Genomic DNA, 24,411 nt, shown 5'->3' on the forward strand with positions numbered 1-24,411 from the left:
CTCGGCTGTGCTGCCTCCTCGGTGTGGCCTCGAGGGAGTCAGTCAGCCTCTTTGGGCTCTGGGGCCACAGCAATAAAGTTACCAGACCCTCCCTCGCCTCCCTCCCTCCGCTGCCCCACGCCAGGTCCTCCAAGTCACTGTGAGCTGTGAGCTCAAGTGTGGCCGTGAGCAAAACAGCTATGCTAATGTGGGGTGTTCATAACTTACCCTGTCAGCTTAGCAAAACATGAACCCATTAAAAGTGGATGCTCTTTAATTCATTATTTGGAAAATAACTTCACAAAAGCACAAAGATGACACAACTGTCATTAGCTGTAGATAACTGAGTGTACAAGTCCAAGAGACATAAATGTGTCTTCTTGTTCTGGCTCCGGGAAAGGGGGGCCTCCAGGAAGCCCGACTTCTTCCCACTGGTGGGAAATGGCTCCTTGACCCTCTGGGCTGATGTTCACCTGTGGGAGCCTGCCCTGATCTAGGCATCAGGTCACTGCAGAGAATAAACCATCCCCTGCCCTGCGGGGCTTCCTTCTGGAGAAGAGAGCAGGACAGGGTGATGAGGACCTGGGCGTCAGACCCTCACAGTGCACAGGGGAGCCAGCAAGGCTGCTGGTGAGGGCAGCTCTTCCAGGAACTCAAGACGTGGTGCTTGAGCCAAGACTGAGGGGGCAGCACACCCACCAGAGGGGCCGGACCCTGTAGGCTCCAGCTGTAGTGAGCTCCAAAAACCCCCCAGGATGCCCCACAGACCCCTCTTGAGCACGGCCAGCATCACCAGGCAGGCTGGGCTTGCGGACCCTCTGCATGGCAGTGCTGGGTTCAGCCTACTGCCACACTGGGCTGGCTTAATCGGCTTATCTCGTGTCTGTCCCTGGGTGAGAAGTGGGGCTGGGTCTGGAGACCTGGATGGATACGGTGGCCACAGCTCCTGGCTGACTCGTGACCAAAACTCACTCAGTGCCACACAGCCCTGCCAAGTCCAGGCAGCCGCCTCATTCTTGGTCCAGGTTGCAGGAGAGGCTCCAGTTCTATCGAGGTCCCTGGTGGCTGGGCAATCAGGGTAGACACTGGGCCGAGGACACGGCATCCATCGGTTCTGTCTGACCGCTGTGTGAAGTGACAGGAGGGAGGCAAGGGGACAGCCTGTGCACTATTTTATCTGCTGAGCATGAAAATAATAGTACAACAACATGCCCGGAGCGCATGCTCCCGTCAGGCCCTGTGCTAAGCACTGGAGATGCGTTAGTTACCTCACTCAGTGCTCAGAGGCCTCAAGACCACACGGTCACGATCCCCATGTACAGACCAGTGAAGACCAGAGGTTCCAGCATCGTGCTGGCAGAAGGCTGGATCCAGACACCCAGCTTCGGAGCCTGGGCTTCTAACCCCACGTGCGCTGCTCCGAGAATAAACATGACAGTCAGGACGGACCAGGCCTCTCACAGAAGTTTCAGACCCCTCAGATGGTGCGGGCAGGACCCACTCAGAGGCCACACCAAGTCCCTCCCTCTGACACCACAGGTTCTGCAGTCCAGGCCCCTGGAGGGGGAGAGATCTGGTGGGTGTGCTCCGAGGCCCCCCGAACAGAGGCAAACCCACACACTGACCCCAAACAGCCCCACACACTGCCAGGCTTCCTCGAAGACATCTACTCACATCTTTCTCTGAGTTCTCACCTCCATGGTTAACCTCCCCCTACCAACGACCCCTGCCACCAACAACCCCTGCCTCCAGTGAGGGACCACTCAGGACACATCACTGAGGTGTTGACGGGGGAGGAGTTCTAAGGGCATGACAGCCCACACCTCACCAGGTCTGGGGCTCACGGGCTGTCCAGTGCCTGGGGCCCAGAGGGCTGTGGGAGTCTGCAGTATGTATGGTGCTTCTTGGGGGCTATGTGTCCCCATTTCTCTTCCGGAATCCACGCCTGGAACCCTGAGGGTCTGAGTACAGTTTGGCAAGGCCTGTAGAAGAATGGAAACTCCGCGGGGCCAGGCTGGGGGCCGCCCGTCCACACAGTGATATCAGGCATCGTTTCCAGCCACGCAGAGAGAGTGGTGCCGAGAACTGAGGCCTGGCCGGGAGAATCGGGTGGCCAAGCCCCGCAGAGCCGGCTCGGAGCTCAATTTCCCTGCACCCACCTCCGCAGAGCCTCCTTGACGTCCTTGTTCCTCAGGGTGTATATGAACGGGTTCAGCACCGGGGTGATGACGGTGTTGAGCACCGTGACTGCCTTGGTCAGGTCCAGCGAGCTCTCCACCGAGGTCCTCACGTGCAGGAAGATGGTGGAGCCGTACCAGATGAGGACCACTGTAAGGTGGGAGGAGCAGGTGGAGAAGGCCCTGTGCCGGCCCTGGGCAGAGGGGATCCTGACGATGGTGGCGATGATGCAGGTGTAGGAGATGAGCGTGATGAAGCAGGAGCCCAGGATGACGCAGAAGGCGATGCCGAAGAACACCAGCTCCACCACCCGCCTGTCGCTGCAAGCCAGCGCAATCCAGGGTGCGATGTCGCAGAAGAAGTGGTTTATGACGCGTGAGCCACAGAAGGAGAGGCGGGTGATGAGGGCTGCGGGTACAGCGATGGCGGAGAAGCCACACAGCCAGGCGCCCAGGGCGAGGCGGGCAGAGAGGCCTGGCGTCATGATGACGCCATAGCGCAGCGGCAAGCAGATGGCCAGGTAGCGGTCGAAGGCCATCACCGCCAGCAGGAAGTACTCGGTGCAGCCCAGCGAGAAGACGAAGTACATCTGCGCAGCGCAGCCGGCGAAGGAGATGGCTCCGCTCTGCGAGGCGAAGGTGGCCAGGGCCTTGGGCACGCAGGCCGTGGTGAACCAGATCTCCAGGAAGGAGAGGTTGCAGAGGAAGAAGTACATGGGCGTCTGAAGGCGCCTGTGCGCGCCGACCAGGGACATGATGGCCAGGTTCCCGGCCACCGTGAGCACATACAGGACCAGGAAGAGCAGGAAGAGCCCCGCGTGTAGTCCCCGCGGCCCCGGGAAGCCCAGCAGGACAAACGGCCCCTGCACGGAGAGGTTCCAGCCGCGGCCCCAAGTCATGAAGCCTGGGAGACACAGACCACCGAGTGGGAGCAGCCGGGAAGAGGGGCCTCCCACCCGAGGCCCGCACTGGGGGCTCAGGAAAGGAGGGGCCGGCCCTTCCCCACTCCCTTTGGGGTCTACTCACCTTGTCCGAGAATCCCAGGACCCCAGCCAGGCCTAGCATCCCCGTGGGAGCGAGTGGACAGTGATCCACAAGGGAAGTGGCTCAGAGCGCTGGTGAGCGGTTGCTCCCCACCTGGCGGTTGGGGGGGGGGGGGGCGGTCCTTATTCTCAGACTCAAGAAGCCTGGGAGAGGACAGAAAGTGTCGAGTTTTCACAAATGAAATTATGTATGGTCCTATTTGTAGCATTTTCCTACAACAAACCAGGTTGATTTCCTAGAACATTCTTATCACTGTGCCCGGTAACCGCCCCCGCCCCCCCCAGGACGGCAACCTCCAGAAGTAGCCCGTGGGGCTGTCACCCCGGATATTTCTCAGCTGGGAACTGAGGCAGACAGGCGTCCCTCCCCCCACCCCTGCCACCCCGCAATGGGAAATCGCAAACAGCTGTCTCTGTCCAGAGGCTGGAGGTGGGGGTGGTGCTGGGGGGACGGGGACAAGACAGGGCGGGGCGCGAGGGCGGCGCCCACAGGGAAGACAGGCAGCCCGAAGGCAGGCGCCAGAGTGCGGGGCTGCGGCGCGAGGGGAGGGGGTAGTGGGAGGCGCACTCAGCCCCTCAGCAACACCCTCCCCGGTCCCTTCCTGCAACCCTCGCGCTGGCTGCTCTGGGCCCACGGCGCCCGATGAGTGTCTGAGGGGGTGGCCGCGCCAAGGGGGACGGCGATCCCACGGACATGGAGCCGAGAACCAGCAGCCTCAGTGAGGTCGGAAGGGCCCGGCCGGCGAAGCCCGAACATTGTCCAGACGCCGGACCGGCTCAGGCAGACCGCGCTCCGGGGCCCCCACGACCCCACGCAGTTTTCCATCCCCGCCTCCTCTCCCTTGCCGTGCGCACGTGCCAAAACCGCACGTGCCTGTGCCCACTCACACGTGGGCACAGCATACACACTCACGGGCCTCTGCTCACACGTGCGTGCACACACACACTACCTGGGCCAGCCCTCTGCCCCTCTGGAGCACTCACCCCTATTCCTAGCAGACTTGAGGCGTCCCTTGGCTGCATCCCCTTGCCAGCCCCACAGTGCAGTCTCTGCAACTGTCTGTCAGCCCCAATGAGTAACAAAACAGCCCACGCTGTGGCCACGTCCCCAAGACACCTGCGCCGGCTGCGAGGGGTGTCTCTCATGGCTGCCCAACCCCGCAGCCGGCGTTCAGACAGAAGCAGAACTCCCCAGGGGGTCTTGGCAGCGCAGACAAGGCCAGTGACCCCCAACCCCTAGGCCCCAGGAGGGGGCCACGGTGGGCCCTCCTGGAAGGAGCTGTCCTTTCAACAAAGCATCCCGTCCCGGGTCCTTCCGTCATACCCCACCCTCCCCTGCCTCCTGGAGGCCGGTTGCTCCTGCCCCCTCTACTGAAAGCCACGGGGCACGGACCCCAGCCCGGCTGCACCGGGCCTCCAGGCGCCCCCAGTGCAGCCATGGGAAGCGGTGCTGCAGGGGTAGCCGCCCTGCCTGTGATGATGGGTCCGGACCAGGGTGGGGGCTGTTTTCTCAGCTCTGACTCTGGACAAGCCTCTCCTTTAGAAAACTGTCCCTGTTAAAGATTTTGGCTGCAGGGCTCAAAGGAAAAGAAACCTCGGCCCGGCCTGCCCTCTCTGTCCCAAACGTCCGGTGCTGCCGCTGATGAGCAGTTCCTCCCTGCCCTGGACATGAGGATAGCTGGCCTGCTCCCCCAAGTGCCAGTGGTGTGGGGGGGTGATGAGAGCACCCAGATCCTGCTGAATCCTCCCCATCTTGCAAGGACCCCCTGAGACTCAGAGGATAAGACAGGACTAAAAGGGGGTCCCACCATCATGGCGAGATTCCCCCTGCCAGGTGCCCAGCTCTTCGTGGGGGAGGGGTGTGGGGAAATCTACCTGCAGGTCAGCTCGTGGGGACTCAGTGTGGTTGGGGGTCAGTCATCCAAGGGGTCTGGATGACCTTCTGGCCGGCTGACTCTCTGACTTGCTGATGAGGGTCCCCCGTTGACTGAGCACTTGCTGTCTGCTGCCCACCTCCTGGAGATGCAGCAAGAGGAACGGGTGTGAGGGTCACGGGCTGCTCCGGACCCTCTGCTGCTCCAGCACGTCCACAGCAATGGACGGGAGGCAGATTTCAGTTGCCCAGCAAGGCGCCTGACTGTCCAGCAACACTGGACCTGAGTGCAGTCCCTCAGACCACTGCCCTTGCCCCTGGTCTGCAAGACTGCTCTGCCCAGTGACCCTGACTGGTCGCTCGGAGTGGCCAGCACTGGCCCAGCTCGGTGCAGACGCCAGGGCAGGGGCGTAGAGTCTGCCCCAGCCGCACCTCAGGAGAAGGAAGCGGGTGGCGCCTCTGCTGTTGCTCCTCAGGCTGAGTCCTTGTCTCAAATGGTGGCCATGCAGCACCTGCCGCCCCACCTCCCTCAGGGCAGCATCTTCACCAAGCCCCACTGGCCCTTGGCTAACAGGCTGGCCAGGAGCCCAGACCCCAGGCCACTGGCTGTGTAGCTCCTGGCCCAGGCAGCAAATGCATCTGATACAGAGTAGGGAGGGAGATTCCCCACCCTGGACAGCACCCGGCCTGCCCGCCCACCAACAGAGGGAGCAGCAGGGTGAGCCCTGTGCCCGGGGGGCGCCCCTCCAACACTCAGGTTACTCCTGCCCTCCACCCACCTCCCTCGGGCTCAGGCCTGCCAGGACCATCTTGCCGATTACACAGCTGACAAGAGCCTGGCCTGGGAGTGGGGAGGGGCCCTAGGGTGGTCCTGGGGCAGCGCCCAGCATCCCGAGTGGGGCCTCCTGCCCTCGGGCAGTGCCTAGAGGTCACTTTTCACCTACAACCCAAGTGTGCCTGCCCCAAGCCGGGCCTGTCTCCAGGGGCCGCGTCCTGCACTGCGAGCCCCCACTGTGAGAGCACCCCAGGGCGCCATCCGGCTGTCCACTGCATGCTGGCGCTGTCAGCAGGTGCTCTGCGCCTCACTTACCCCTTGTAAACAGGGTGATGATGCCCCCCACAGGTTGATAGGCTGCCCCCATTCTCACCCTGCTCAAACCTTCCAGAAATGCTGCTCCAGCAAGAGCTGAGCCTGCGGCTGTTTCCTTCCTGGTGTCCCCTGGGCTGCTCCCCTAGGTGGGGACCCGCCCAGCCCAGTGTGGACAGGAGGAAGCTGTGACAAACGGGAGGAACTGCTGTCGGCCAGGTGGCTTTATCTGAGAGCCCATCCTCTGGGCTCCGTGAGCATTGGCCCAGGGGCTCCAGAGCACACCTGTGGGGCCCGCTCGGGGACGTGGAGTTGGGCTCATGGCCATGGGCAGGGCTGCGCACAGTCACACGGGGCCTGGGCCTGGGTGGCAGGGACTCTGCTGCCTGGGGTGGGGGTCCTGGGAAGTGATGGGAGTGTGACCCCTACCCTCAGCCTGTTTCCCCCATTAGCACGTTGGGAGTGGCTGGCAGCCAGAGCAGGTCCTGACGAGGCCCCAGGGAAAAGGGGCACCATGGCAGCCAGTAAGAGGGTGACCCCAGACAGCATGCTCTGACCTCAACTGTCACACCACACGGGGGACTCCAGGGCCACTACAGGGCCACGGCCACACAGGTGTCTGAGCTGCCCTCACTGGGAGCTCATTAAAAGTTGGTGCAGGAGTTCCCCTGAGGCAGGAGAATGGCCTCGTCAATTACCACCCACTGCAGGGCTTGTCTGGGAAAATACGGCTGCTTTCTGTGTGCTTCAAACCCTGTTTTCCCAAATATAACACTCTAGGAATCTGGAAGATATACAAATAGAAGGAAAGTTTTTGAAAGCACAGCTCAGTGTGGAGATGCGGTGTGTCACGTCCTCCACTCGTGTCGACCTTCAGGGCTCATGCCACGGACGCCCTTCTAAGCTCTTGTTTCTTTTTATTCTTAATTGAGATTGGCCAACACAAAAAAAAGTGTACACATTTAATGCACATACCTTGATGAGCTTGAAAGTAAGTAACACTCATGAAACGGTCACCACAAACTTCACCATCACCACAACAGTCCCCTCCTTTTGTGTGACAAGAGCACTTCACACAAGATCTATGCTACTTAGCGCCACACACCTGGCGTTCGCCGAGTTTGCAGGCTCTCTGAGTGACTTCCCTCAGCCTCTCCACATTGGACGGTTGGATCTCCAGCTCGTCCTACTGTAACTACTGCTCCTACAGATGTATGTGGACCAAAAGTGTTTTCCACATTCCTGATAATTTCCTTATGATAATGAAGGCCAGGTCAAATCCATAATTTCCCACTGACAAGACCACCCAAGAGGTGATGAGGCCCAGGGGGCTCGGCCCCGGAAAGGAGGAGCAGGATGATGAGCTGGGTACCACCCAGCTCCTCTGCAGGCCTGGCTCCCTGTGGGCTGCTGACCGGCCACCGGCCTGAGCAGGCCATCCGCTCTCGGACTCCCTCGTTCTCCGCGTTGAGGTTGATGGTCTCTCCCGGCTCCCCCTGCCTGGAATGAATGTGATGATGTGCGGTGGGATGCTGGGGGCTCACGAGTAAAGCGGTTTCTGTTCTTGTGACCTGCAATCGTAGAAGTAAATGCTTTGCAGCAATGTTTTTTAAAAAGCAGAATGAAAACATCCACATGGTGTTAAAATGGGACTTCTCCTAACTCCATTCCATCTGAGACACTGTGATGGCACCAAAATGAGGCACCAGAAGAAATGCAGTTTCTAAATGGTGTCCGAGAACCAAGTCTGTGAGTCTGGGCCTCTAGCCCGGCTGTGGCCTTGGTTAGGGCTGAGAAAGAGCCCCGAGGGGAGGATTTGTGCAGACATTCCTCTGGAGAGGGAGGAGCTCTGCGACAAGCTTCCTTCAAGCCAAGAGCGGCTTCTTCGGTGGGAGCCCTGGAGTTGGGGCGCAAGGAGGGCCGTGCCTACTCCTGGGTCCCTGAGCGGCCTCAGGGTGGCTGACAGGGAAAGAGGCGCGGCTGCCCAAGGATCTGCAGTGCCCTGGAGTTCACCAGGAAAGGGAGGCGGCAGCTCCTCTGGGCCAGATGCAGCCACTGGGGCACCAGGACACCTGGGAGGACAGTGGCTGTGGGTGGATGCACCTCATGGCATCGCAGGGCTGCAGGAAGTGGTCCACAGCAGAGCCCGGGAAGATCAGGAAACAGCCCAGGAGGGTCACGTCCCCCTGCCAGGCCCCAGTTGTGCAAATCTAGCTCCCAGGGCCCCCTCCCTCCAAGAGGCCCAGAACAGCTCCCAGGGACCCCCTCCCCAATCCTTCCCCCTCCCTCCAAGGGCCCCCCCTTCCCCCATCCCTCCCCTCCCTCCAAGGAGCCCAGAGCAGCTCCCTGTGGGGAGGAGATCAGACAGCGTGAGTTTCCTGTGGCTGCAGGAGCCAATCACTACACACTCAGTGGCCTAGAACAGCACACATTTATCACACTACGTGCAGGTTAGAAGCTCCATACCCTTCTCCCTGCACTAGATCCAGGTGTGTGTGTCAGGGTGGGGGCTGGTTCCTTCCGAGGCTCCAGGGGAGAATCCATTTTCTTGCCTCTTCCAGTTTCTAGACGGTGCCTGCATCCGTCAGCTGGTGGCCCTGTCCTCCTTTTCCACAGCCAGCCATGCAGTATATCCCTGACCCCACATCTCAGACACACCTCCTCTGACTGTCCCTCCTCCTCCTTCTCCCACCTCTGTGACGATGTTGGACCCACTCAGATGATCCAGATGACCTCCCTGTTTTGGCAGCCTTAATGCCATCTGCAACCTCCGTTCCCCTTTTCCATGCAATGTGACATCTTCACAGGTTCTGGGGATTGTGACGTGGACATCTTCTGCTGACCACAGACGGATGCGGCAGAGCCAGTGGAGGAGGCATCTGGGGAGCATCTTGTCTAGACACTGATTCCAGGGGAAGAGCCGGTGGAGGGGGCATCTGGGGAGTGTCTTGTCCAGACACCCTGATTCCAGGGGCAGTCTGTGTTCCGTGGCTAGAAGTGACAGTGGACTTATGTTGTCTGAGAGCTGTCAGAAAAGTCAGCAACTTGGAAATAGCCTTCCTGTCTGAATGTGCTTTAAGGAACAGTTGGAGACAAAATGGAGCAATGCTTTCATTATGACTGACAGCTGTGATGAAATGATCTACTTTTAAGCAGTCATGCAAAAAACACTTCTGTGTCATAATTGGTGTTTATGATTCCATATTATGTCATGAGTGTTTGGTTTATTTTTTTCAGTAATGCATAAATATACACTCTCTGTGGGAAAATTTAACCATACAGAAGTATATGAAGAGTGGAAGTCCTACGACCTACTCAGAGGTCGCCCCTTAGAACAGTTTGGTGCAAACCTTTTCAGAAGTTTTCTGTAGATGTGTTTAGTTTTAACACCGACGTGCTCACACTATCCTAGGACATGCCTGTCTCTTTCCTTGGCACCCTAGGAATGCGCTTCCAGGTCCTACATGCCGACTTTCTCTGCACGCATCGGCCCCACCAAGGCCAGCGCCTCTCCATTGGCCGGTGTTCGGGCTGCCTCCAATCTGTCTGATTACAAACAGTGGTGTTGCGAAGATATTTGTATGTGTCTCCTTGTGAAGCAGCATGAGACGTGGAATTTCTGGGTCAAAAATAATGATACCACCATTTGCCCTCTGAAAGTTTCTGCAGCACAGTATTCCTTTCCAATTTTGACATCTTGAGAAAGTTGACTGATGAAAACCATGTTCTGTCATCTCCATCACACCCTCTTGTTCTCACCATCAAATCTGCAATCCTTCTCTGAAAGGAGCAAGCACTGCGGCCCAGCGAGCCGGGGTGTGCATCTGAAAGGCACAGCCGGGCGCAGCGGGAAGGGGAGACCCTGCAGGGAGAGTGCTGACGGGTTCTCTTGAGGCACTGCGAACACGCAGCCGGTCACTAAAGTGCAGAGATCAAACCAGAGGACCCCAATCCCTGAAGTACTCAAGGGTGGATAAAACTGGGAAATGCCTGTTAAAAAGATGCCAGAAATACTATCGGTGCCTAGCCACCATGACAGGTTTCTTTGGAACACATTTGCCGGATGCGTAAACTTTAGGCAGAACTTGCCCTTCGTAAATGGACTAACTCCCTAAAGTAGGCAAAATAGGAGGAAAACACAATGTGATTTTTCAAACTCAAAGTGTACTGAAACCATACCATAACTTGTGCCACTATCATTCTAAAATGTGTATTTTAGATTCTTAGTCACTGGGTAAATTGATCACTAAAGTAGTTGGTATTCATCTAGTTTAGGCAAATATCATCAGAGGCATGTTTGTGTACGCGTGTGTTTCAGGAAATTCACTTTAAGTGCAGTGACTTGCAGTGAATTGGACCCGTCTGCGTGTGAGATTGTCCATCTGTAGCTGGGTCCAGCGTGTCACTGGCTATGAAGATGTTATCTGTGTGTGCGCAACTGTGTTTCCGCGTCCGTGTGTGTCCGTGTCTGTGTCCTTGTGAGTCCGGGATCAGATGTGTGCGTATCTGTGTGTGAGGGCGAGCGCAATGTGCACATCTTGACGAATTGGTTCACGCCTGAACTGGCCCCCTCCTGGTGACCCAGGGCCCCAGCAGGGAGACGCTGTCCTCGGTGCTGGTGGCTCTGACCACCAGCACTGACCGAGTGCCTCCCAGGCCCGCCTTCAGGGCCCCCCAGCTGATGGCAGGCTCAGGGCTGGGCCAGGCCCAGGGCCACCTGCCTGGTTCCATCTCGCCCCAGGGAACACCTAGACTCTGGTGCCCTGACTCTCACCTGAGACCCCTGAGACCCCAGGGACGTGGTTGCCCCACACCCAGCTTTCTCCTCAGTTTGGGAGTCCAGTCCTGGCAGAACTACCCTCTGGCCCAGCCCAGCTTACCTGCTGACCCCTTACCTGAGAACCTCAGAGAGTTGAAGGGCACCCTGTAGCCTCCAGCTGCCTGTAGCAAGGTGTCTCCCTCGGGACGCTGCACAGCTGAAAGAGCAACAGCAACGGCTGGGAGCACAGCTCCTGGCTTCCTCCAGGCTGGATGGTCCTGGGCCTCCCCTCCCCGAGCCCAGCCCCTTCCCTGAGACGTCCAGGCAGGGATAAAGGAGGAAAGGACAGAGGGAGCAGGACGGGGAGTGCCCTGCAGCCAGCAGGAGGAGGCCCACCGTCTTTGCGAACAGTGGTATATTAAAGACAAACTGTGGGATCAGCAGGGCTCGGACTGGTGGAGAAGATGTCAGAAACTTATCACCAAGAAACCTCAGTTTGGGAAAACCACAAGTTTTTCAAGAAGTGAAAAATTAAAGATCAAAGCTGATTAGAATTAGTGACTAAAGACGTGCCTCTATGTAAAAGGAGTTCGCACTCAAGTGCTCATTCACGAGCACTATCTCTAAAGCAGAACTTTGGGAAACAGAGCTGACTATTTAGAGAACAGAGGCGGCAGAGCAGCTACCTGGGAAAGGAAAGCACCGTTCAAATAACGGAGAATTGATGTGAAACTGATGCTTAACTCAAACCATGCACAATAACAAACTCCAGATATAAATTTTTTTATGAAAGATGGAAGCCTTAGAAAATGAAAACACAACATACCAACTTATGGGGTGCAGGAAAAGCAGTGTGCATAAAGGGAAATATATAAGTGTAAATGCCTACATTTTTAAAAGAAGAAAAATCTCAAGCCAATAAAATAAAAACACCTTAAGAAACTAGAAAAAGAAGAGCAAACTGAACTCAAAGCCAGTAGAAGGGAAGAAATAATACAATTAGAGCAGAGACAAATTAAATAGGGAACCAAGAAACGGTAGAGGGAATCAACAAAACCAAAAGTTGGTTCTTCAAAAAGATCATCAAAATTGACAAACCTTTAGGTAGACTGGCCAAGAAAAAGGAGAGATACAAATAATGGAATCAGAAATGAAAACGAGGATATTATTATTGATCTTACAGAAATAAAAAGATTATAAGAGAATACTGTGAACAATGCTATGCCAACAAATTAGATTATATAGATGAGATGCACAAATTCCTAGATGCACAAATGCCAAAATTGACTCAAGAAGAAATAGAAAATCTGAACAGACCTCTGAGAAAAAGAAATTGAATCAGTAATCGCAAACCTCCCAACAGAGAAAAGCCCAGGACCAGATAACTTCACTAACGAATTCTGACAAATGATTAAAGAAAAATCGGTATCAATCCTTCTCAAAATCTTCCAGAAAATAGAATGAGTAGAACATTTCATAATGCATTCTATAAGGCCAGCATTACCTGATAAGAAGCCCAGACAAAAACACAGCAAGTAAAGAAAACTACAGACCTATATCTACCAATATAGATGCAAAAATCCCCAACAAAATACTAGAAAACTGAATCTAATGATATATTAAAAGAATTATACACCATGGCCAGTTGGATTTATCCCAGGAATGCAAGGGTTATTCAAAATACAAAAATCAATCTAATACACAACATTAATAGAATGAAGGGTAGGAAACAACTGAATTAACATAGGAAAACCATTTGACAAAATTCAACATCCTTTCATGATAAAAACACTCAGGAAACTAGATATAGAAAGAAACTTCTTCAACATAATAAAGAGCATTTATGAAAACCCACATTTGGCATCATCCCAGATGGTAAAAGACTGAAAGCCTTCCTGCTAAGAACAGCAGCAGGATGAGAATGCCAGCTTTCACACTGCTGTTAACATGTACTGTAAGTTCCGGCCAGAGCAATTATGCAGGAAAAAAAATAAAGGCATCCAAATTAGAAAGGAAGAAATAAAATTATCTTTATTCCCAGATGGCACGATCCTTTATATACAAAATCCCAAAGGACCCATACCAAAAAAATTACTAGAACTAATAAATGAATTCAGCAAAGTTTCAGAGAGCAAGATCAACACACAGAACCAATCGTGTTTCTGAATATGCTAGCAACAAACAATTCTAGACAAAAATTAAGAAAACAATTCCATTTACAATAGCATCAAAAAGAATAAAATATCTAGGAATAAATTTAACCAAAGAGGGAAAACACTTGTACCCTGAAAACTACAAAACATTATGGAAAAAAATTAATCAAGACCTAAATAAATGGAAAGATATCCTGTGTTCATGGATTAGACAACTTAATATTGTTAACATGCCGATATTACCCAAAGTGATTCACAGACTCAATGCAATCCCTATCACAATTCCAATGGCCATTTTTGCAAAATCGGAAAAGCTGATCCTTAAATTAATATGGAATAGTGATGGGCCCAGAATAGTGAAAACAATCTAGAGAAAGAAAAGGGTTGTAGGACTCACACCTCTTGATTTGAAAACTTGCTACAAGCCTATAGTAATCAAAACAGTGTGGTACTGGCATAAGGATAGACATACAGATTGATGGAATAGAATTGAGAGTCAATAAAAAAATCCATACATCTGCGGCCAATTGATTTCCCACAAGGGTGCCAAAGTCCATTCAATGGGGAAAGATCAGTCTCTTCAACAGATGGTGCTGGAACCACTAGATGCTCACCTGCAGAAGAATGGAGTTGGACCCCTACCTCACACCATACACAAGCACTAACTCAAAATGGGTCAATGATATCAATTTGAGAGTTGAAATTATAAAACTCTTAAAAGAAAACATAGGAGTAAATCTTCATGACCTTGGATTTGCCAAAGGATTCTTAGACACAACACCAAAAGCAACAGCAACAAAAACAAAGAAAAAAATAGATGAATTGGAGTTCATAAAAATTAAAAATTTCTGTGCATTGAAGAACACTATCAAGAAATTGAAAGGATAACTCACAAAATGGGATAAAGTATTTGAAAATCACATACCTGGAAAGGGTCTAGTATCCAGAACATACAAAGAACTCTTACAACTCGACAACTAAAAGACAAACAATCTAATTTAAAAATGGGCAAAGGATCTAAAGAGACACTTCTTCAAAGAAGATATACAAATGGCTGACAAGCACAGGAAAAGATGTTCCGTGTCAGTCGTTAGGGAAAAGCAAATCAAAACCACAGTGAGATATCACTTCATACCCACTAGGTTGGCTATAACTTTTCTAAAAATGGGAAATAACAAGTATTGGTGAGAATATGGAGACATTGGAACCCTGTACATTGCTGGTAGGAATGTAAAATGGTGCAGCCTCTGTGGAAAACAGTTTAACAGTTCCTCAAAAAGTTAAACAGAGGCTTACCACATGACCCAACAATTCCACTCCTAGGTAGATATGCGAGAGGACTGAGAAGCGCCACACAAATACTTGTGCATGAATGCGCACAGCAGCACCATTCACAGTAGCCAAAAGGCAGAAACAAGGCTAATGTCTATCAACAGATAAATGGAGAAATAAAATGTGGCCTATCCATACAATAGAATCCTATTCAGTCATAGAAAGGAATGAAGGACAGATACATGCTATAAGGTAGATGAACCTTGAAAACATTATGCCAAATGAAAGAAGTCAGACACAGTATGCTACATATTGTATAATTCCATTTATATGATATATCTAGGATAGGTAAATCCACAGAGAGCAAACTGGTGGTTGCCTGGTGCTGGGGAGGGAGAAAGAAAGACGGGGGAGTGACTGCTTAATGGGTACAGGGTTTTCTTTCGGGATGATGAAATGTCCTAAAACTGGATAGAAATGACAATTGCACAACACTGTGAATATACTAAATACCTCTGAATTGTGTACTTCAAATGGTTCATTTTATGTAATGTGAATTTCGCCTCAATAAAACTATAGAAAAATAGAAGAAAGTCAAAAAAGAAGGAAATCCTTCAAAACATTTCCATGGATTATGGATGAATATTATTCTGACCTCAGAGTAGCCAGGAATTTCCTTAAAAAGAATGTGCATCATAAAAGAAAATGTTGAAAATTTTGACTCAGTTAAAATTAAGATGTTAAACACCTCATCAAAGATACACAGATGGAAAATAAGCGTATGAAAAGATCGACCACATAATTTGTTGCTAGAAAATTGCATATTAAAACAACAATGATATACCACTACACACCTATAAGAATGGCTAAAATCCAAAAACCCGACAATATCAAATGCTGAAAAGGATGCAGAAACTCTTATTCATTGCTACTAGGAAAGCAAAATGATGCAGCCACTTTGGAAGATGATTTGGCAGTTTCTTAAAACAGCTAAACATAGTCTTGCCACAGTATCTAGCAATCATACTCCCAGGTATTTAACCAACTGATTTGAAAACACACAAAAATCTACACATGAATGATTATAGCAGCTTTATTGATAATCACCAAAAACTGGCAACAACCAAAATACCCTTCAGCTGGTGAATGGATAAACAAACTGTGGCAAATCCTTACAATTAAATGTTATTCAGCACTAAAAAGAAATGAGTTATCAAGCCACAAAAAGACACAGAAGAACCTTAAACCCATATTGCTAATAAAAGACACGAATCTGAAAGGCTCCGTGCTGTGTGCTGCCGACTATACGATAGTCTGGAAAAGCCACAGCCATGGAGGCAGGAAAAAGGTCGGTTGCCAGGGGTCAGCTGAGGGGAGGGGGGGTTTAATAAGTGAAGCTCAGCGGATGTGGGGAGTGAGACTCCTCCGTGTGATGCTGTACTGGTGGATGCAGGACGTGTTAGCACCACGGAACTCACCACACAGGGAGTTCATTTCAATGCAAGTTTTCAAGGAATCATTTTGGAGGTTTGGAGATTTCGGGATGGAATGCAGGAGGTGGCAAACAATCTAACTGTACTGCAAACGTGATGAACCACGACGTCACTGGAGGGGGAGTGGATTGTAAAGGTGCTGATCTAAGTGAACTCGGAAACGGGTGGAGTCTGTACGGCTATTGGCAAGAGAAAGCACACGAACTTTATACCCTAGTGGACAAAGTTTTCTCCTCATGAGGTACAGGTTCACAATTCTGACACCACTCAGCATGTGCACCAGAATTTAACAATTAAGTAAATGGAGAGTGGACCCTGGGAGCAGGGTTCTCACTGTTGGAGTGGACATTTACAGAGAAACATGGGGCGGGAGCTAGAATGATCCATGTGGTAACGGACCAGATGTGGAGACACAGTAAGACCTCATGGGTAGCTTAGTGGAGATACAAACGGCTACCTATGGAAATATTCGTAGATGTGTGTACATACACAGGTTAGCATATGCACACAGTCCTCCTTGCTCTGTCAGCTGAGAGCGCCTAGAAGTAACAACACCCCAGTAGCAACCAGCACACCTAGTGCACAGTTGTTGATTTCTAATCTCATTGTCTAATAACGGCACCAAGGCTCCTTGGAGAAATGAGTGATTCTAGGCCTGGCCAAGAAATATACAAGATGAGCCTGGAGCATCTCATAGTGCCAGAAAACTAGTAAATGTTCAAAAAAAAAAAAAAACGCAACGATGGGGTGTGTCAAAGGGGCCCAGGAAACAACTGAGAGCCCCCAATAGCCAAAACCAGGAGAGTTTGAGCAATATAATAAATAGAACAGTATTTGAGTATAACCCAAAGTATAGGATAAATACCCATGAGTCTATACCGGCATAAAGAAATGACTGGATAAATAAATAAATGGGGAGAATAGACAAGTCTCCATGGAGAATTCCAATAGCTTGTGTGCACATTCCCCTCTCGCGGAGGGAAAGCACTTCCTCCTCCATAAGTGGTTGTATGTAATGACTTTCTTCCAGAGTGACAGCCCGGGGAGGAGGGTGACCTTACAGCAGAGAAATCTGATGCACTACCTCAGCCAGGTGACCAAGGTCATCACCAACAAGGTCAACAGTGATAAGCCATGTCGATAGTACGCACCCTTATATGATGTGATGAAAATGGCACTTTGTCTCCATGGTCTTCCTCCCAAAGACCCGAAACCTCAGTCTAATCATGAGAAACCCGTGAGACAAATCCCAGTTGAGGGACATTCTACAAAATGATGACCAGAACTCCTCAAAACTGTTGAGGTCATGAAAAAAAAAAAAACAAAAACAAAGAAAGTATGAGAAACTCACAGCCAGGAGGAGCCTAAAGAAGCAAGACAACTGAATGTCATGTGGTGTCCTGGATGGGATCCTGGAATAGAAAAGGGCACTGGGTAAAAACCAAGAATATCCCAATAATGTAAGGAATTTCATTGATAATAAAGTATCAATACTGTTTCATCAATGTAACCTATGTACCACAGTAATATAAGATGTTAGCATTTGGAAAAACTGGGTATGGTGTACACAGGAACCGTCTGTACTGTCTTTGCAACTTTCCCGTAAATCTGAAACTGTTCTAAAATAATTTTGAAAAATTAGAACTTCTGTTCATCAAAACACATCTTAAAAGAACTGAAAAAGATAAGCCATAAACTGGGAACGACATTTGCAAAACATGCTAAAAATTACAAACACTGATGAAAGGAATCAAAGGTGATCTAAATAAATGGGGAGATGTGCCATGTCTGTGGATTGGAGAATTCAATATTGTAAACACGTTAATTCTCCCCAAACTGATCTCTAGACTCAACAAACCCCAGCAGAAGTTTTTTATAGAAATCAACAAGCTGATTCTAAAATTTATGGAAAGGCAAAGGAACTAAAATAGCCAAAACTATTCTGAAAAGAGGACAAAATAAGAGGACTCAATCTACCTGCTTTCATGACCTATAAAGCTGTAGTAACCGAGACGGTGTGGTACCAGAGAAAGAATAAACACAGAGACAAATGAAACAACACAGAGAATCCAGAAATAGACCCACACATGATGGATTCTGGTAAAGACGAAAAGGCCATTCAATTAGCAACAAACTGTGCTGGAAAAATCAAATATCCATACGTGAAAACTGAACTTCAATCCATATCTCATACTTATATACAACTTAACTCAAAATAGGTTAGACACCTAAATGTAAAACCTTGAACGAGAAAACCTCTAGAAGAAAACGTCAGGGAAAAAAAACTTTGTGACCTTGAGTAAGGCAAGGTTTCTCAGATTCAACACCAAAAGCACAAGCCATAAATGTAAAAAAAACAACCTCATCAAATTAAGAACTTCTGATCTTCAAGGGACGCTATTAATAGAATCAAAATGGAAGCGATGATTTCTTTAAAAACTTGCAAATTAACTATCTGATAAAAGGTTTCTATTCAGAATTTAAAATTCTCAAAATTCAATGGTAAAGAGACAATCAACCCAATATACAAATGGGTAGAAACTTGAGCATGCATTTCACCAAAGGATGGGTAATGAGCACTTGAGGGGATATTCATCTCAGGAGTCAGCAGGAAAGTGCAATGGAAACCACAAGGAGACACCAACCCAAACCTTTTAGAATAACGTTTCTAAAACCTGTCAATACCAAGTGTAAAGTGGTACAGCCACTTTGGGAAACAGTTTGGCAGCTTCTTATAAGGTTAAACACACCCTTATCACATAACCCAGGACTTGTATTCACACAAGAAAAGTGTAAGCAAATATTTAGAGTGATTTAGTGCATAATCAACAATCCAAATGTCCTGCAGCTGAGGAATGGGGAAAGAGACTGTGGCCCATCCATACAATGGAACATCCCCAACAACAGGAAGAAGCAGACAGCTGACATATGCAACACGATGAATCTCAAACCTTTTCTGCTGAGTAAAGGACTCAAAAGACAAACTCTTCTGATACCATTTATGTAACACTCTGGGAAAGTCAAAATTATAGGCACGGAAGACAGACTGCTGGGCCAGGGGTTGGGGAGCAGGATTATCTACTGAGGGCAGCACAGGGAAATTTGTGGAGTGATGGAACTGCTCTATACTTTTATTGTGGTGGTGGTTACACAATTATATACATTTCTCAAAATTTGAAGAACTATACACTAAAAAGAGTGGGTTTCACTTTATTTAAATTATACCTTAATAAAAAGAACGTGAAAATATTTAAGAACATCTGTTCATCAAAAGATACCTTAAAGAAAATGAAAAATAAAGGTTGAAAACCAACATGAGATGTTGCAACATACAGGAGACACACAATTAATACTGAGACTGTGTACGGAGGCTTCCAGCCGCAAAAAACTAGCTGGCACAGGGTAGCACTCCACCACAATGACAAAATTAGATAAAATATATAAAATAATGTGATTATAATGATATGTAATGCTGTACCATAATTATATAAATACTACACTATAATTATAAAATGTAATACTATAAAAGGACTTTTAACGCCTGTTTTCGGATGTTTGACAAGAGGCAATGCAGGACTCTATCCTGGAGAGAAGGGAAATGGGCAGCATGAACTCCCGGCACACTGGCTGCAGTTCTGGGCCTCAGTGCAGGGTTTGGGAGCCAGGCGTGGAGTGTGGTCTCACCGAGGGAGGACACAGATCAGAGGTCAGGGATACCGAGGCCGCTGTAAGTACTGGAGACCACGGAACTTAGAGACGCCCACTTCTGGCCAGGATGGAATACAGGGGCTGGACTTATCCTCCCACCTGAAGGGAAACAGACGAAATATAAGAAAAAGTGGTTGTCCAGACACTGGACATGAGGCAATGAAGGTCAGTGACCCTGAGAGATGGACGTGAAGGAGAGAAGCCTACAACTGCCCCAGCTGATCGCCTTGGGAGAGTTCTTGAGCCGCAACACAGGGAGCGGACCAGGCAGAAGCAGCTGGAGCCCGTGAGAGTCCCGGAGACCATGGCAGCTCGAGTTTCAGGACAAAATACGGGGCTGGGCAGATCTGAACAGAGAGGGTCCCAGAGGTCGGCAGAGGCTGCCCTCAGAGTTGATCAGAGTATTGACCAGCCCACGCAGGTGAGAAAACTATCTGGGTTCTAGGAAAGAATCACCCAAAAGGACAAGAAAATACTGTGCCAGGGACTCACCAGTGCCAGGCAGCACCTGCTCCACCAGCCAGATGGGACGACCTCACGATGCAGGGAGCTGGCAGAGCAGAGAGAGGGCCTGTCTCGGCTGGGGTCACCCAGCCTGGATGAGCCCGGCTCCAGACGCCTCACAAGGAGGACCTGAGAGGACCAGCTGCCGCTACGTGACTTCCTGCCCCAGGACGGAGGTCGAGGACATTTACAGAAATACAAACATGTCCATCCACCGAAAAGTAAGATGCACCACGTCTGGCAACCAGGCACAGTCATCAGTCATGCAAAAAGCAGGAAAACACGACTCATCACAAGGAGAATAATCGATCCATCAAAACCAACTCAGAACTGACATGGACGTTAGAACTGGTAGACAGGGACTTTAAAATAGTTGTTACACTGTATTCCGCATATTCACACAGTGAAGTGGAGACGTGGAAGACATTTTAAAAGACTCAAATCAAACTTCTAAACACAGAAACTATGCTGTCTGAGACGGAAAATGCACTGGATGGTGTCGGCAGCAGATTAGAGATTGTAGAAAAGGCGAGAGAAATGCAAGACAGCAACAGAAACCATCAAAGCACAGAACAAAGAGAAGGGAGGGTAATTCTTGAGTTAACAGAGCTGTGGGAAAACAGGCAGATTTATGGCCCGGCTCCTTCCTGTGATTGCGCTTCGTGGATATTGTGATTTTCACTAATGGAACGTTTGCGGCAACTGTGTGTTGAGCAAGACTTTCGGTGCCATTTTTCCAACAGCATTTGCTCACTTGGTTTCTCTGTGTCACCTTTTTGGTCATTCTGACAATATTTCAAACCTTTTCATTATTATTACATTTGTTATGGGGATCTGTGATCAGTGATCTTTGAGGTTATCGTTGTAATTATTTCTCAAACCATGCCCAAAAGAGGGTGAACTTAATCGATGAATGTTGTGTGTCTTCTGACTGCTCCACTGACCGGCCATTCGCCCACCTCTCTCCCTCTACCCAGGCCTCTCTATTCCCTGAGACAAAAAATATTGAAATTAGGCCAGTTAATAATCCTACAGTGGCCTCTAAGTGTTCAGGTGAAAAGAAAATTCACACATCTCTCGCTTTAAATCAAAAGCTGGAAATGATTGAGCTTAGTGAGGAAGGCATGTCGAAAGTAGAGCTGAGCCAAAAACTAGGCCTCTTGTGCCAGTTAGCCAAGTTGTGAATGCAAAGAAAAGTTCTTGAGGGAAATTAAAAGTGGTACTCCAGTGAACACACCAATGATAAGAAAGCGAAACAGCCTTATTGCTGATATGGAGCGAGTTTTAGTGATGTGGATAGAAGGTCAAACAGCCACAACATTCCCTTAAGCAAAAGCCTAATCCAGGGCAAGGCCCTAACTCTTCAGCTCTGTGAAGCCTGAGAGAGGTGAAGAGGCTGCAAAAGGAAAAGTTGAAGCTGGTAGAGGTTGGTTCATGAAGGTAAGGACAGACACCATTTCCATAATATGAAAGCACAGGGTGAGACAGCAAGTGCTGCCGGCGAAGCTGCGGTAAGTTATCCAGAAGATCAGCTGACAGAAGTAATTAAGGTGGCTGCACTAAACAACAGACTTTCAGTGTAGACGAAACAACCTTCTATTGGAAGAAGATGCCATCTAGGACTTTCAGAGCTGGAGAGGAGAAGTCAATGCCTGGCTTCAAAGCTTCAAAGGGCAGGCTGACTCTCTTGTTAGGGGCTCATGCAGCTGGTGACTTTCAGTTGAAGCCAGTGTTCATTTACCATTCTGAAAATCCCAGGGCCCTTAAGAATTATGCTAAATCTGCTCTGCCCGTGCTCTATAAATGGAACAACAACATCTGGATGACAGCACATCTGTTTACAACACGGTTTACTGAATCTTTTAAGCCCACTGTTGAGACCTACTTCCCAGAAAAAAGATTCCTTTCAAAATCTTACTGCTCATTGACAACACACCTGGTCCCCCAAGAGCTCTGATGGAGATGTACAACCAGATTAATGCTGTTTTCACGCCTGCTAACACAGCATCCATTCTGCAGTCCATGGATCAAGGAGCGACTTCCAACTTCAGGTTTTATTATGCAAGAAGTACATTTTGTGAGGCTGTAGCTGCCACAGACAGTGATTCCTCTGATGGATCTGGACAAAGTAAACTGAAAACCTTCTGGAAAGGATTCATCGTTTTAGGTGCCATTAGGAACAATCGTGATTCATGGGAAGAGGCCAAGATGTCAACATTAACAGGAGTTTGCCGGAAGTTGATTCCAACTCTCAGGGATGACTTTGAGGGGCTCAAGACTTCAGTGGAGGAAGTAACTGCAGATGTGGTGGAAAGAGCAAGAGAACTAGAATTAGAAGTGGAGCCTGAAGGTGTGACTGAATTGTTGTGATCTCATGATAAAACTTTAATGAATGAGGAGCTGCTTCTTACGGAGGAGGGCATAGAAAGCAGTTTCTTGAGATGGAATCTACTCCTCGTGAAGATGTTGTGAAGGCTGATGAAATGACAACAAGGGATTTAGAATATTGCATAAACTTAGTCCCTAAAGCAGTGGCAGGATTTGAGAGGATTGACTCCAATTTTGAAAGATGTTCTGCTGTGGGTAAAATGCTATCAAACAGCATCGCATGCTACAGAGAAATCGTTCAATGAAAGGAACAGTCAGTCGATGCGGCAATCTTTAAATTTCTACAGCCACCTGAATTTTCAGCAACCACCTTCATGATCAATCAACAGCCATCAACACTGAGGCAAGACCCTCCATCAGTGAAAAATTTATGACACGTTGAAGGCTTGGATGATGGTTAGCATTTTTTAGCAATAGAGTATTTTTAATTACGGTACATGCATTGTCTTTTTAGACATAATGCTATCGTGCACTAAATAGACTACAGCATAGTGTGAACTTAGCTTTGATATGCATTGGGATACCAAAAAGTTGTGTGACTCACTTTATTGTGCTATTCACTTTAGTGATCTGGAATTGAACCCATAATATCTCCAAGGTGTGCCTGGACATGTAATTGAATCCCCAAGAAAGTGGAGACAGAAAAGATATTCAAAGGAACAATGGCCAAAATTTTTCCAACTTTGGTGAAAACTATAATCAATCACATAAGTCCAAGTTGCTCAATGAGCCCAACACGAGAAACACAGAGAGAGCCACACCAAGGCACATCGCAGTCAAACACCAGCATCCAGAACAGCACTACATAAAGAGGAATCAAGAGAAATATGACAGCAGGTATCTCACCAAAAACAGCACAAGTGAGAAGACACTGAAGCAACGTCTGTTAAGTACTGAAAAGAAAACCTGTAAACCTAGAATCCTATACAGAAGGAAAATATGTTTCAAAGACAAAAAGAAAATAAGGCTTTTTTATACAAACAAAAATTGAAAGACTATATTACCAGCAGATCAGCACTGCATGAAATATTAAAGGAAATCTTTCAAGGAGAAAGAAAATGATTCCAATGGAAATACAAATCTACACAAATGAATGAAGAGCACAGTGAATGGAAATTTCATACATAAACAGTATTTTTCTTATTTTTAAAATCTCTTTTAAAGATAATTGTACAAACAAAAATAACAATGTATTATGAGATTTATAACATGTGACAATAAAGTGCTTGACAACAATAGCGCGAAAGCTAGGAGGAGAGGGGTGGAGGCACGCTCTTGTACGGCTCTCACACACGAAGGAGCAAGTATCACCTGAAGGTGGACTGTGACAGGTTGAAGATGTATGCTAACCCTAAACAACCACTACAGTAACAAAACAAAGAGTCAAAGATAGCAAGTGAGCAAAGGCGATAAAAAGTAATCACAATGAGAGTAGAAAAAGATAACAAAAGAAACACAAACCAGACAGGTAAATAGCGAACCAAGAGCAATATAGTAGATTTAAACTTAACCACATCACTAATCACATTAAATGTAAATGGATGAATACCTCACACAAAAGGGAGAGGCTGTCAGGTTGGATGCAAAGGCAAGACCCAACTAAATGCTGCCTACAAGAAACAGAAGTTAAACAGAAAGATGCACATGGATTTAAAGTAAAAGAATGGTAAAAGATAAACAATGCTCACACTACCCAAAGAAAGCTAGAATTAAGTAATATCAGACGAAATAGATTTCAGAGCAACAAATATTAGGGACAAAGGAAATCATTTCAAAACAATAAAGAGATCAATTCTTTAGGAGGACAAAACAACCCTAAATATGTATGCACCTAATAACAGCCCGAAAATGCAGGAAACAAAAACCAACAGAACCTCAAATCCACAATCACAGCCATAGATTTCAGAACAAGGAGACAAAATCTGCAAAGATATAGGAGATTCAACACCACTGTCAACCAGCCTGACCTGATCGA

The 24,411-nt window shown here is 48.6% G+C and overlaps 1 protein-coding gene and 1 long non-coding RNA gene across 4 annotated transcripts in view; both read right to left on the minus strand.

The window, feature by feature from the left end:
* Window positions 1-231: 231 nt before the first annotated feature.
* On the minus strand, window positions 232-5,215 carry LOC103556398 (olfactory receptor 287-like). Of its 3 annotated transcripts, none has more exons than XM_070630841.1 (3): window positions 4,184-4,284; window positions 3,183-3,343; window positions 232-3,060 (listed from the first exon to the last, which is right to left on the minus strand). In XM_070630841.1, exon 3 carries the CDS (start codon window positions 3,053-3,055, stop codon window positions 2,120-2,122), a length of 936 nt encoding a protein of 311 aa, XP_070486942.1. In that variant the 5' UTR covers window positions 3,056-3,060; window positions 3,183-3,343; window positions 4,184-4,284; the 3' UTR covers window positions 232-2,119. The 3 variants fall into 3 exon arrangements, with proteins under 3 accessions (XP_070486942.1, XP_070486953.1, XP_070486932.1); XM_070630852.1 differs by lacking the exon at window positions 4,184-4,284 and adding an exon at window positions 5,075-5,215 and having other exon boundaries at window positions 236-3,060; XM_070630831.1 differs by lacking the exon at window positions 4,184-4,284 and having other exon boundaries at window positions 236-3,060; window positions 3,183-3,717.
* A 1,892-nt stretch (window positions 5,216-7,107) lies between these two features.
* The window catches only part of LOC139085126 (uncharacterized), a 41,984-nt gene continuing 24,680 nt past the window's right edge, over window positions 7,108-24,411 (minus strand). Inside the window, exon 3 of the long non-coding RNA XR_011543193.1 lies at window positions 7,108-7,730. This is a non-coding gene — a long non-coding RNA (uncharacterized lncRNA). The remainder of the gene's footprint in view (window positions 7,731-24,411) is intronic.

Source organism: Equus przewalskii, chromosome 1, assembly GCF_037783145.1.
Source record: "Equus przewalskii isolate Varuska chromosome 1, EquPr2, whole genome shotgun sequence".
NCBI lineage: Eukaryota > Metazoa > Chordata > Mammalia > Perissodactyla > Equidae > Equus > Equus przewalskii.

Bases quoted from the DNA above. Each gene is read 5' to 3' on its own strand.
- LOC103556398 (XM_070630831.1), bottom strand. From the start codon at position 3,408: ATGCTACAAATAGGACCATACATAATTTCATTTGTGAAAACTCGACAC. The intron at 3,061-3,182 runs GTGAGTAGACCC...TGTGTCTCCCAG, and splicing joins TCCTGGGATTCTCGGACAAG to GCTTCATGACTTGGGGCCGC.